Source organism: Verruconis gallopava (assembly GCF_000836295.1).
Source record: "Verruconis gallopava strain CBS 43764 unplaced genomic scaffold supercont1.13, whole genome shotgun sequence".
Lineage (NCBI taxonomy): Eukaryota > Fungi > Ascomycota > Dothideomycetes > Venturiales > Sympoventuriaceae > Verruconis > Verruconis gallopava.
The window spans coordinates 634849-647980 of NW_015622149.1; the positions used below are offsets into that span (position 1 = coordinate 634849).

Genomic DNA, 13132 nt, shown 5'->3' on the forward strand with positions numbered 1-13132 from the left:
CACAGCCTGCGATAGAACGGCAAACAATTCTGCTCGAGTACCGCGCAGATGGCTCAGGCGGAGGCGAAAAGAAACGTCGACCCAAGCAGCACGACGTGGTGAGTGTGCTGGCGAGGGGTTTGCTGCGTGGTTATGCAGATCGGCCGCGCTTCATTTGCTGCTCTGGCTAAATAAATTTGTGACGACCTTTTGGCTCCCCACGCACACTGCGACATCACGTCACATTTTTGGGTTATATGAAGTACCTTTCTTGTTATCGATACTGGTTCCGACCAGCCTTAGAATGTTTGACGCCGAGGTGAGGTAGAGATTGGCCGCATCACCTTCCACGCTTGCATTGCTGCCCTTCGCGGGAGCCCAACCGTATGCTTTCTCAGAATGTATCCCAACGTACCGCGAGCCGTCTACTGCATTCACATTCAGCTTCCTATTCAGCTCGATCCATTCAATTCTAGCCTGAGGGCGCACCGCGAAGGCCGCTCCCACCGTCGTAAGTGCGTGGCGCAGCACTGCGGCGCGTATTCCTGTGGCGGTGCAGTCCAAATCACGTGTGATCTTTACGCCACAGAAGGCTTGCGATCTTTTTCAGCGACAAAGAGGATCAAAAGGAGGTATCAGGGGCAAGCGATTAGACCAGTGCAATTTGCACAAGCGAAAGAAAATAGAAGTGTAGCCTGCCGCTTGCGTCGTTTCTACTCTATCGTTTATCGATGAAAAGCTACAGTGCATTTGCCATGCCTTCTACGCAAACCTGGAGAGAACTCTGCTACGCGAAATCTACCAGGTTAGCTTTAAGCCATAGATTTAGCATTGAAGTTGGCGAGTGTTAAGGATCCAACTCAAAGATCACGTGACAAACGCCTCAACGACAAAAAACACGCCTTTGATGTAGTTTTGCTTTGACGGTCTCCTTTCTAGCGAAATTCATGTAATTGAAGAGCCTGCACGGACAAAGTTGTGGAGCAAAAGGGGTACAAGGGTGTGCCAGCAGACGGCGTTTCGCTGGAGGGAGGTTTGCGGTTGTCCACAAGAGTGACGCGGTGACTTTGGTTGAGATTACCCGAATCATGTTCATCTCCGCAGTGATCTCGCACGGGCCAACGTTCATAGGAGTTCTCCCTTCGCAAATCCAGCGAGGTTGACCTTCATTCACATCGAACCAGGACTGAGCCGCGTGCGGATTTGCAGGAGCCCATCACGATCCATTGCCTGCTGTCTCGACGGAACGTACAAAAATCATACGAGGTGATGGTCAATGGCTCAGCCTTTCCCTCTGCAGAACGGAACCGTTTTCCGGGGGCTGCCACGTCCTTATTCAACGAGCTCTGCCTGGGCATGTGCAGTATCGTCGCTGGACATTTCGACCAGGTGACTTCCTTCCTGAACCTTCCGCGCCGGCCGTACTCACACTCGAGGGCCAATGGATAGCCGCCGGGGAACGCAAGTCGCGTTTCACTCTTGTGGCAGCCGCCATCTGTCGTTTCTTTAATCATGACCTGATTTCGAGGCACGCTCGGGCATCGCTGCAGCAAAATCTGGTCTGGGAATAGTCGACGCTGCTAATTAATGGCGTGCGCGGATTAGTCCGTCAGGACCGAGATCTCAGGGACGCACTCAACGATCCCTCTCAGGGCGTGAATACATGATCTCGGCCTGCGCGTGGGAAAAAAAGCCTTCGCAGGGACTGGATCATGCTGGAACGCAACGTATCTCTGTCGTCGAAAAAGGAACATGAAAATGGTTTCGCGAAATTTTTTTGGTGGAAGTGATGCCGTGCGTATATTGCAGACCGATTGGAGGAGGTTGCCAGGCGAACAGCGCAGCAAATGTTCGCCGATAGACGGAGCACGCAGATACGCCTGATTACAGATTAAGAGCGCTAGCTTTCTCATTGGTTTGTCCACGCTTCTCAACTGTACTTTCTGAGAATTGAAGCCTGAGCTTACCTGCCGCTAGGTTGTCTCAAGACCACTGATCCGCATTCACAGTGCGGTAAGGGGAGTTTGTGGACAATTAAAAAAAAAACTCTATTAATCGATGCTTCCATGCTCTTCTAGTTTGAAGTTCTTCCAGACGCCTGCATTCAATCTTGAACTTCCAAAGCATAGGAGTCAGCACGGCGTCTTTCGCTCGCTTTCCGCACCGTGAAGCTCGATTGCAGGGCCGCTTGCTCCTGACATGTGACGACTGAGAGTCGTTCGTGAGGCAACGGATGCCCTGTTATTATACCTGAAGCATTGCAAGTTAAGACGACCTCTGCGAAAAGCGTATCGCCCGCTCCGATCTTCTCTTCCAGTGTCCCCAAACTCCAGTTTCTCCCTTCCCCCCCCCCCCTCCTCTTTAGTACCGAAAAACTTGTCGTCCTCTGACGCGTTCCCCGGTCGTCGGAGTCACCTGGTGAGATGGCGTAGTCTTGCCCTTTCCGTGCTTTTCCCCCAAGCGCAAGTGGCGGAACGCTGACACGTATGGTCTGTAAGCCGGTAATCGTCACTTCGCTTGGAGCGGGGAAAGATCGATGACCTCTGCCCAAAGACAAGTGGAGCATTTGCTTTTGCTCTCCCTGTATCCTCGCCTGCATGACACATGATAGCGTCCTTCGTGGCGAAAACTGCCCTTAATTTTTTTTTCCGCCGGGAATGGCCTGCCGACTCCTGCCGGCGTCTCGAAAAGAAGTCGTTCAGTCGCGGCTTTGACATCCCCTTTGGCAGTCGAAACTGTTACCGATGCTTTTCAGCCTTGCGCAAATGGACAGCCTTGCCGACCATATCCACGCTTTCCACAGAATATATGCTTTCTTTGGGGGACATTGATGGTCGACATCACCTGAATCGTTGCACCGAAGGAGTCTCTTCACTTCCAATGACAGCACAGCACGCTTTACAGATGGATAACACGAGTTTAGACCATCTGCAGCTACCTGCATGACCAGTCCCACTACGAATCTCTGCGCTAAAAGGGCCCGCTGCAAGCAACCCAGCAGCGAACTCCAACCACCATTGGATAGGACGTCACCGAAGAGGCTGGGCTTGGGTCTTCCAATCATGTCCGAACTGATGTTCCCGCCCTTGTTAGCCCATAATACGACCTGGGCCCGCTGCAGCGACCTCATTTGTTGAGCTGCTACCCACCCTCTAAATCTTTGTGCCCGCTCGTCCACAGCAACTTCTCATCACCTTACCACTGCCGTATGCGAGCCAGCATAGAAATCAATTCACATGACTGAACGAGCACCAGTTCGGTAACGGACGTGCAGGTAGCAAAAATCAACGTCGGCTCATCTTTGCGCGACGAAGAACTCGAGCTGCGACCGCAAATGCGGCCATGCAAACAAATGTTTCGGGCGTCATTTCACGTCAGAAGGTCTCTGAGGGGGCTCATGCACTCTTTGATCTGATCATTGGCTCTTGTGATTGTGTTTATTTACTATATAATGTCTAGACCCCTGTGGGCAAGGCAAGAGATGCACAGCTGGGAAGTGGCGTCTTGACTCGCTTCAACGTCAGCAACTGCGGTGCCCAACCTCCAAACTCGGATACACAACGGTCACCTTTGTGAACGTTTTTGTGGCAGGTTCTGGCGGATGAGTTGCGCAATTGGTCCCAACAGACCCTGCTGAGTCGTGCTTGGAGAAGTGTTCCAAGTGACAAGGCGTGGTGGAGTGATAAGGGATTTGCATCATTTCGCCACCACTTTGGTCATCGTAGTGCGAACAGCGAGTCTCCGCCATTCAATTTGCAGGCAAGACAGTCTTTGACCGGTCAAAGGGACCAGGGAGAGTCTTCTGACGTGCAAAATCTGCTGTTTTGCGACACAAGAATGTACGGCGAGGCCGCTGGGCAAGGATAAACACACAACCTAGTATGCAGCGAAAATGGAGATAATCCCTAGCAAATTGTCAGTCTGCGCATTAAAATGATGCTGGAACGGCGTTAGCCATTCATATGTTCAACCAAAGGCAGCTCGCCACGTAGCCTGATCTTCGATGGACTCTTCTTCGGCCTCACTTAGCGTACTAAGACACCCGAATGATCAAGCCGTCATGCGTGGACGGAAGGGAAGTCCCACCCAGAACTTCTGGGACCAGAATATGCAATGGCTGTGCATGGGAGAGTGCATAAACAGAACGATTGACCACTCATTTCCATATTTCACGGCACATTCGCCAAAGTAGAGGGCATGGGACATCTTCTGACTGGCCATGATTTACCAATGAACCGATGTGCTGCATTAGTTCACCACCATGATCAGCACTGTTCAACACATGGCCTTCGACGGTGGAGCCCATGGGTGCATCGGCTAAAGATAAGCTGATCGAATACCGGGGAAAACGTCCAGGTGTAACGTAAGGCGAATTGATTCCAGAAAGCATAGGGCAGCAGATGGATCGTCTATACGTCTCGCAAGAGAACAATGGTGGGGGAGACCTAAACGTGAGCTGAAACAAAAACCCTAAGCGAACACGGATTTGCTGCGGGGGTTAGGAATGCTGCTCCATGTCGATGGTTGTTCCCGTAAAGTTGAGAGCTGCAAACACAGGCTGAAGAACTAAGGCCGTACAACCTGACGTGCCTCATTCGGAAGAACGGTGAAGTGATAGGTAACAGGCCCTTACTATTCTCGGTATCGGTAGCAAGCCGAACAAACGTGGACAATACCCGCCAACGCTGTCGAAAGCACTGGTAACTTCTGAGGACTTCTCCAAGTAGTGGCTGCAAGGCGGGACGCGAGGTTGCCTCGTGTCATTGGATGGCCATTGATATCCCGCACGTGACGGCATCTGGAAACCTCAATTTGTACAAACTTCAGGGTCCGTGAAGCTGGCGTTTCTACAACATGCGCAGGAAGATGTCCTTGACACAACCATGCGACAAACTGCCCATGACCTTGAGGCATTTTCGATGTCTTGTCGTACAATAATTGGAGCGGCCGGGCCGGAAGTAGTTGATCTTCGCGAGCTGTGATATCTTCCTGCACACGGACAGCGCCAGACAGGGCCTAGGGTCGTAGCACCATGTGTCTAGGGCGGTCTGGCGGTCAACAACGAAGCAGGCCGAGCGATCGTGGCATCCTCGTTGGATGATGAGAAAGTGGGGTTTCGATAAGCCGGCATTGTCGAGGCGATGAGACGATGAGAGGGCTCGTGCCATGGCTGAAGGACTACAGTCGTCGCAGTGGCATTGACCACCTTGCTGGAGCATAAATAGGAGGGCTCTCTCTGGAGGAATCCTCAGACAGACAACGAGCTCGAAGAAGAACTCCTCTTCCCTCTTCCAATCCAATCTTGTTTGAAACCCGAAGCCTCTGACACAGCTCCTTCACCATCACCCGTCCAGAGCAGCTAAGACCATCTCTGTTTGAGGGATAGTTGCGATATCTATTGGTGAGAACACCGTTCCAGCCTGGCGCTTCAGTGGAGGAGGCTGAACGTTTGACCAAGGTCGACAAGGCTAGCCAATAAGATCAAAAGATCTCCAAAGCATCAAGGTCCTCGAGGTGTGAATGTCCCAGCCTGTCGGAAAATTTGACCAGGGCTAATGCAGGTACTGCAGGAACCGATCCAAGCTCTTTTCTAAAAATGTGCTTCTACGAAATGTACAAGTTTGAGTGCGGCGACTGGAAATGGGGTAACTTCAAGCAGCACTGCAACAAGGAATATCGCATGGGTGAAACCTGCGGTATGAAGCTTGTGCTCGAGACGTATCACCAGCCAAACAAATGCAGGCTGTGCGAGAAGTACCACACAAAGCTCCGTAAGCGAGAGGCGGAGTGTGAGAGAATCAAGCGCTGGCAGAGCGAGGGGAAGAACCCGGCGTCTGTCGAAAAGGCGTATGCGAACGTTGCGTCGCTTGACGACGAGATCCAGAACATCTATTCGGAGATTCACCGGCGACGAACGAACATCACCAGTCAAAGAGCGCCGGATTACAACTACGCCTAGAGTCCGCACCAATGAAATGCGTTGCGGAGGGGCGATCGGAATGTTGACGCTGTTGAAAGGGTGTTCCGAAGGCGAGTGCTTCGTGTTCTACCTTGTCTTATCTCAAACGTCGGTTTGGTGAGCTTCGAGCGGTTGCCGGGCAATTTGTGGAGGGAAAGGAGCCGGAATTGATCCAAATCGCCAGTTGGCGATTCGCTCATTTGTATTAATTCTTCGTCGGTACCGTGATAACGAATGAAATGACTTTTTTCCTTGCTCTTGATTCGTTCGCCCGCCGTGCCCGTGCTGCAATAGCCGCCAACGCATCAGTGCGTCGATCATCATTGGACCAGCTTTCTTCCACGATGACCAAAGCGCCCGCGAAATGGAACAAGACAGACACGATCTCGCAGATGGCTCCCTGGCAGCAGCCGAGAAGGGGAAGGAATGGTGCGGTCTTGGATGTGGCCAAAATACTTGGATATTGAAGGTTCGTTGACGTTCGCACGGGAGGGGAGGGCCGAACCCAAAGACCTCCCTAATCGGCCTAGCGTGGTCACGTGGCGGACCGCTGCCCCGCACCGGATGGGGATTCCAGTGCATACTCGCATTCCGGCGCAAGCTAAAAAGGCAGGATGGAATTTCGGTGCTTCATTCTTCCATGCCAGTCCGCAAAGCGAGCATAGACAGCCGTGCATCCTGACATCGCTCTTGAGCGTCGTTTTGTTTCTCGAGTAGCATCGTAGTGTTTTGCCTCAACCTCTGCATGGGCTGTCGACTCACAACCGGACCTTGCCAACCTTTTTTTTTTCGTCGACATTATCCCGTGTCCGGTCAAGCAAAGCGAGGTCTCGCTATTCGTGACGGCGTTGTCTGCTAAATATCTTTCTGAACTTGCTGACGTAAGTGCTCTACTCGAATGGAAAATTTGAGTTCGCGTACCTTGTTTGCGGCGGCCTCCGGTTCGTCCGCATGAGATTCAAACCGCTGCTTATATGTCGTCTGCGGCAGGTTAGAGAACATCCAACGATCGCCCATAGACGCTATTAATGCGATTTGACCGTGGTTATACCCAAGGCTGAACGGGCTGATCTAAATGAAGCTTGTTCGTTGATATAGGAGATTCGAGGTCTGCCCTTTATCCCACACGTGTCGCTATCTCACTGGCCTGTACGTATGACTAGCTTGCAGCGTGGAATCTGATGTGTCTATGAAGCAAAGCTTCTGGGGAATGGCCCGCAAAGAGGTTTGAAGACGCGGGAAACGGTGTATGTTCCACTAACCTGCTGACAAGTCAAGCTCCAGCGGAGCTAATTTGACCGGACAGCGCGGCTCCCCGTGGCCCGAGAACGTCCGATATGTCTTTCGATCGATCGACAAAGCATCCCAGTGAGAAAACAGAATTTCGAATGCTGCTTGCCGTCCGACTGTTTATTCGATTATGTATGGTCGTTGGTTGAGTATGTCCGTCACGCAGGATGTTCAGACGACACCTCGAAGATGCATCTTTTTCGCTCATGTGGGTCTTGGAGCTCTGTCTCCCCCCCGAGCCCATGAACAGTTAAGAAAGAGATACCTGTTACTTCGCATACGCAGATAATCCGATCACTTGGAAATGAGGGCCGACTCGATGGGCGTCACAATGCGTGCGCTAGTGGGGAGCCTTGGAAGGGAGGACACGACACAGGCTGAGTGAACAGGTCGACATGACAAGTTCAAAACAGATATCCTCGTGGGCAGAGTCGTTTTGTAGTTTATCGAGAGGACGACTAGCATCAGAAGCAGATAAGAAGAACTTTTGAATCCGAACGCTTGCCCGCGGAGGACCAGCTGATGCCCTACGCGCTATTGAAAGTCATCGTGGCTCGCCATATGCTCCAACCAGTCCAGAGTTGTTTCCTAGGCTGTTACTGCCTACATGCCATTTGCCATGTGTTGCCCGGATTGCGCGCCAACCGCCAACCAATCGTTTCATTGGAACATCATATCACGTGCAGGATTCCAGACTTTCGTGCTACAAGCATATTGCAGAGCATATGGGGTTCTCGCTGGCTTTTGGTTATCTATCCCCGGTTAGAAACGAGCATGTGTTTTGCCGTTTTCGCGGCTGCGCTTGCACGGCGACCAATCGATGGGCTTTTGGTACGTATCCAAGATGAGTTGGAAAATTATTCGTGTCTTTAAAGAATTGCATCTTCACCTGCCACGGCCTAATATTGCCTGTACTGTATGCGTGCGCTTGCAGCTAGCGTTTCTGACAGTAAAGTCCAATCAATCTTTTGAGTGAGGTGCTCGGGTAGAACGACGTGCAGATGCCACATCATGCTGTAACGCCACTTGATGGTCTGATGAATAATTTAGCGCCGCTTGGAAATGAACCACCATTGTGAACTTCATTCGGAAGAGCGATAAGAATAGCAAGTTTGTACTCTCCCTGATCTCAAAATCTGCTTCCACGCTCTTGATTGACTCCAGAGGAGAAGCTGAGACGCTAAGGAGCGAAGAGGAAAACAGGCGCACAAGGATTGGATGAGGCCGGAAAGGCCACGAAGTTTATACATGACGTGTCTAATTGGCTAGGACTGCTGAATGCAATATGTGTCACCGACCATCAGGTTTCGGTATCGTACACCATCACGCTACTATTCCAAGGATCGAAACGCCGTCGCCGATATTCTCTGTTCATCTGTCGCCAATGGCCTCCTCATGCTGTCGCCTACTCCTCAACACACAAGTCTAGATTTCGTCTTGTTTCAATCATGCTGCGATTATATGTCTGAGCATACGAATCTCGTCAACGTCGAAGAACCTTACCAGCTTCGAAGTACTTGTATGCGCCGAAAGCAAGGGCACCGCCAACGAGAAGGATGGCATACAGGCCGACTCCCATTCCTGCATTACCACCGGAGGACGAGGAACCGCTGCTAGAGGTTGGGTAGGCCTGAGCTTTTGGCTCTGGGTCGCCAGGCTGAAAGGGTCATTGGTTAGCAATCGCATATTGTTTGTACGAATCAAGTTCGATGATGAACTGAACAAATCAATACAGTATCGGAGCCGAGGCCAATTCTTTCTGTACTCCAGAGAGCGCTGAGTAAAGCCGAGCTCTTATTGGCCACAATTTTTTTTATTCAGGCACATCTGCCGAATCTGTACATTTGGCGATTTCCGTCGTAGAAAGGAATCTTGGCACTTACCATCCTCTTCAATGTCCCGATAAGCAGGCCGGCTAGGACCTCGCGTGCTTCATCGCTGTGACCGACGTCCTCAAATGCCTCTGTCGCATCTTGGCCGCCAACGTCGACGAGAACCTCCTCGCCACCACTGGTTCACATATCAGAACTTGGTCCCCTCAGATTGAGTGACGTTCAGGCGGCCACGCGCGCACGAGGTGCACACCGAAGTCGTATCAGAGCCGAGGACAAGGGCAGTTTTGCTAAAGAAGTCACTTACGGATGCTCGTCCACGAAGCTCGAGGCGTCGTAGACTTTGTCGTGTATCACAAGATACAGATCCTTCTTTGTGGCGTGGCCCTTGACCTCAGCGTAGGTGAATTCCTTCGACATTTTGCGGATATTATGGAGGAGAGTTGGGAGGTTGACGAAAGCGTCGGTCGGAGAGGAGAAATGGTTGAGGCTACGGTTTCAATAAGGGCGGGAGGATCAGTGCGGCGACGTCGCAAATGTCTCGGAGATAGTCAATCTGAACGAGGAAGAAAGACTATGGGGTAAGGGAGCGGTATGTTGCGGGGGCGATGAGCGGTACTTGTTTGGACAGTAAGTTTATGGAGAAATCTCGCGGACGGATAGATTATCGGGAGCTTGTGAAGCTCAAAACGGATGGGGCGAGGGCCCGGCTAGAGTGCGGATGCGCCAAGGAGCAGAAATCGAACCACCAGCACGCCGAATGCTCTCAGAATGCTCTGCTATGCCCTGTCCGACAATCTTATCCGACCGTGTGCATTTTAGTCCTCCCCCCGTCCACACTGCTATACACATGCGTGTGTCTCCCCATTGCGGTTCGATTTTCCGGCCGCCGTGTCGCGACAACCTCGCCCGGCCGCCGGCGTTCCGAACGTTCTCTGTTCCGGTCGAAAAGAGTCAAGAGTTCATCCCCAATGCGCAGGGCACCAATCACGACGTCCTGATTTTGCGTCGACAAGTACGAATCTTCCATTCGCTCTTGTTCTGCGCTGCTTTGCGACCCTGCTTCCCATCGGCAAGGGTTTTGCGCTGGTTGGCCCTCTGAGCCTCGGGACGTTGGCTGCCTAACTAGACTCCGCTTGTCGGTTGACGTCGATGCTGGTATGACGGGCTGTTGTCTGACGAAGCGCCATGTTCGTCGACACCGCGCTCCCGTCGTCGCGGGCGCTCTGGCAACGAATGACGGTCTCAAGAAACCGTACCACACACACAGTAGCAGCGTCAGCAGTGTTGTCGTCTCTCACACCGTTCGACTGTTCTGTGCTTCAGTCATGATACTTGCGAAGGTGCTCACGGACATGCCTGAGTCAGTGCAGCTGAGAACCCAGATCTCTGGCCGTCTCTACCAGCAGAGGTCAGACAATTGCTTGAATCATAGCAGTGTTCCGCCTAGTTCTCACAGCGGCCGTGAGGAGTGAAAAATTCCCCTCTTGAAGACGCTAACGTCCAGATCCTGTGATATCGCATCATTCCTCATCTTTGATGTTTGAGCGCGAGGAGTGAACGGAGCAAACTGTGCTCGAGCCGCTCATCTCCAGAAAAAAAAAAAATGAACGTCTACAAGTATTCCCATTCCAGATCTATCGCTTGCCGCGGACTCAGGGCGGCGATGTGAACTGTTGGACGAACTTCACGAGGCTCTTTCAACGTCGGCTTCCTCTGCGTCAAGAACCACGGAGTTTCGCAGGAGTGCGTCGAGGGGCTGATTTAAGTCTTGTCTGGACTATTCTCGCTACCAGCCCAAGAGAGGCAGAAGATTTCAAAGCAGCAATCGCCTCATTTCCTGGGCGACGATTCTCTTGGAGAGGAGCCCACCTTGGGTCAGAAGGACAGTTCGATTATGCCACGGAGCTCCCGGTGATCTATAACCCCAGACTGTCGGACTTCGTTCAGAAGGGCAAGACTTTTCGAAGCTGTATTGGCGACTACGAGGGCGAAACCAATGGCCAAGCGATCGAATTCATGGCTTTAGGGACATCCTGACAAAGTATGTCAGCAGGTGATGAACAGCCCGCAGACGCAACGGTTCGCTCAAATACGCGCTGCAGGTACTACGTTGCCGTGGCAGAGCTTTCCTACCGATTGTCCATCTGGTAGAGGAAGCGTTTGGAATTCCGGTCTGGACTTTTGACACGTTTTTCATCTCTTCTGAAGACTACGGAAGCTACCAGGCACTGCCACCACAGCATCATGTCAAAATGCTTCGATACCCTCCAGCGCATGTCTCGGCGGCAAGCGTTCAATGTGTGGGTGCCCATAAGGACTCGTCGGCATGGCTGACCTTCCTGTACCAGCCTCCGCATCCTGAGGCCGGCCTGTACGTGTTGGGCCAGAACTGCGGGTAGATTGCGGCACCGCCAATAGCTGGCACGTTCATTGTGAACATTTGGCAACGACTTCGAAGCCGCTACGGAGGGCGCAATCCATGCCACGGTCCACAAAGTGGACGCCCCCTTTTTTTTTTTCAAGTGCATTCTTCCGTGCCGTTCTTCATGGGCCGCCCCGTGGATCTGACCATGCGTGAGATCCCCGACTTCATGCCCGAGTACGCGAGGCGCCTCGCCCGCTAAAGAGAGGGGAACGACGGTGGAACAAGTCTTTTTCTCAATCGCAGATGAGACAGCCTTGGCGAAAGCCAGCTCAGGAATGGGATCAGAAGTCACGACGTAGCGGGACGCGCGTGGTACGGCGATCAGGCTTGCGACTACTATCTATCTTGATGGGCCCACGGATGTGTGCAGATTCCCTGAATCTTTCGCACCGGTTTGGCCATTGATGCGGAAGTCTTCAGCTCGATTGTTCTACAGCCAATGTGCTTTAAGTCGGAACTAGCTAGAGACTCTTTCACGACGTTGTGGTCGAAACCTCACCAATGTTAGATGATGGTAGTATCGAAGAAAAAACGACTAGGCGTCCAGGCTCACGACGGTCCACGGTCGAGTACTCACCAACGAACGAGCACCAACTGCAGGAGAGCGTAACATCGCAAAGCTAGGCTCCAACATCGCGAACCAGATTCACACGAAGAATCGCGACGGGAGCGAGCAGGATGCTCATCCGCAACCATATGTCAGGATATATATTCGCTGAAACTGGCCGAAAGAGGCGCGACCTTAAGAGCGTCCATCTGAGAAACAATTAAGGAAAAAAAAAGAAGTTGGTTTGCATTCGACGCAGCCACGTAGAGCCTAGAGCGCGACCTTTTTCCTCACGCGAAGCACTGCCAGCATGATTTGATTATAAACGCGGCTCAGAAAAAGGCTCCGTCGTCCTTGGGATAGCTGGGACGCAACACACGCCCGTGGTAAGTGGTAGGCACCCTCCACCTCCCCTCAGAAGGTGTACATGATTCCTCCGATGAGGGTGCCACGTAAGAACGTACGCGGAACGAAGGAGAGTCACAGGAACCGAATCCATCACGCTCAGTCATCGTCGTCCTTCTCCAACAGCCATCATCTCCTCGTAAGCACTACCGGCTCCGGTGGTTTGCTGTCGATACCCAGACCGCGTTCCAGGTCCCGAAGGCTCTTCTCGTCGAACTTCAGGTGCCGATAAGCTTCAAACTCGTCCATCTTGGACCCTTCCATTGATGCGGCATCGAGTTCGGGGAAGTCGCCTTTCCGACGGCGCACGTGCAGTAGCCACATGAGAAGCGCCATTCCTCCCACGACCAACAGGGCCCCGAGTATGACGAGAATGTTGGCGCCCAACGACATAGTCTGGGCGGACGTCTCGGGCTCGGCGGACACGCCGTCGTCGCGTTCTTGGATTCACAGGTCAGCTACGGCTCCCTCGAGCATCGACTACACATCAACGTCGAAACTCACTAGCGAGCAGCACACCCTCCAGCCGTGGCCGCGTGGTCATTTCGTTCTCTCTCTCCAAACACCTAAAAGCGGGCCGATGGCAAAAGGGCCGACGTGTCGCCTCTCGAGCGCGTAAAGCCTTCGTACGAGAGCTGGCCAAAAGAAGATCGACGCAGACGAAGGGCGCAAGAGCAGCGAGAAAAATCGGT

At 52.5% G+C, this 13132-nt stretch overlaps 4 protein-coding genes across 6 annotated transcripts; 1 reads left to right on the forward strand and 3 right to left on the reverse strand.

Moving 5' to 3' along the window:
* Positions 1 to 3384: 3384 nt before the first annotated feature.
* On the reverse strand, positions 3385 to 7239 carry PV09_04694 (uncharacterized protein). Its single transcript, XM_016358089.1, has 2 exons — positions 6860 to 7239; positions 3385 to 6810 (listed from the first exon to the last, which is right to left on the reverse strand). The coding sequence occupies exon 2, from the start codon at positions 6518 to 6520 to the stop codon at positions 6041 to 6043; it is 480 nt and encodes a 159-aa protein (XP_016214291.1). The 5' UTR covers positions 6521 to 6810; positions 6860 to 7239; the 3' UTR covers positions 3385 to 6040.
* PV09_04695 lies at positions 5191 to 6193 on the forward strand. 2 transcript variants are annotated; one of them, XM_016358091.1, is made up of 3 exons: positions 5191 to 5380; positions 5438 to 5493; positions 5550 to 6193. In XM_016358091.1, exon 3 carries the CDS (start codon positions 5576 to 5578, stop codon positions 5936 to 5938), a length of 363 nt encoding a protein of 120 aa, XP_016214293.1. In that variant the 5' UTR covers positions 5191 to 5380; positions 5438 to 5493; positions 5550 to 5575; the 3' UTR covers positions 5939 to 6193. The 2 variants fall into 2 exon arrangements, with proteins under 2 accessions (XP_016214293.1, XP_016214292.1); XM_016358090.1 differs by having other exon boundaries at positions 5191 to 5493.
* A 1203-nt stretch (positions 7240 to 8442) lies between the features above and the next one.
* Positions 8443 to 9715, reverse strand: PV09_04696. 2 transcript variants are annotated; one of them, XM_016358093.1, is made up of 4 exons: positions 9368 to 9715; positions 9112 to 9238; positions 8732 to 8885; positions 8443 to 8679 (listed from the first exon to the last, which is right to left on the reverse strand). In XM_016358093.1, exons 1-4 carry the CDS (start codon positions 9478 to 9480, stop codon positions 8675 to 8677), a joined length of 399 nt encoding a protein of 132 aa, XP_016214295.1. In that variant the 5' UTR covers positions 9481 to 9715; the 3' UTR covers positions 8443 to 8674. The 2 variants fall into 2 exon arrangements, with proteins under 2 accessions (XP_016214295.1, XP_016214294.1); XM_016358092.1 differs by having other exon boundaries at positions 8443 to 8885.
* Positions 9716 to 12569: 2854 nt separating this feature from the next.
* PV09_04697 (uncharacterized protein) lies at positions 12570 to 12984 on the reverse strand (the record flags this gene model as incomplete). Its single annotated transcript, XM_016358094.1, has 2 exons — positions 12570 to 12880; positions 12945 to 12984. 2 exons carry the CDS (start codon positions 12982 to 12984, stop codon positions 12570 to 12572), a joined length of 351 nt encoding a protein of 116 aa, XP_016214296.1.
* Between the last annotated feature and the right edge of the window lie 148 nt (positions 12985 to 13132).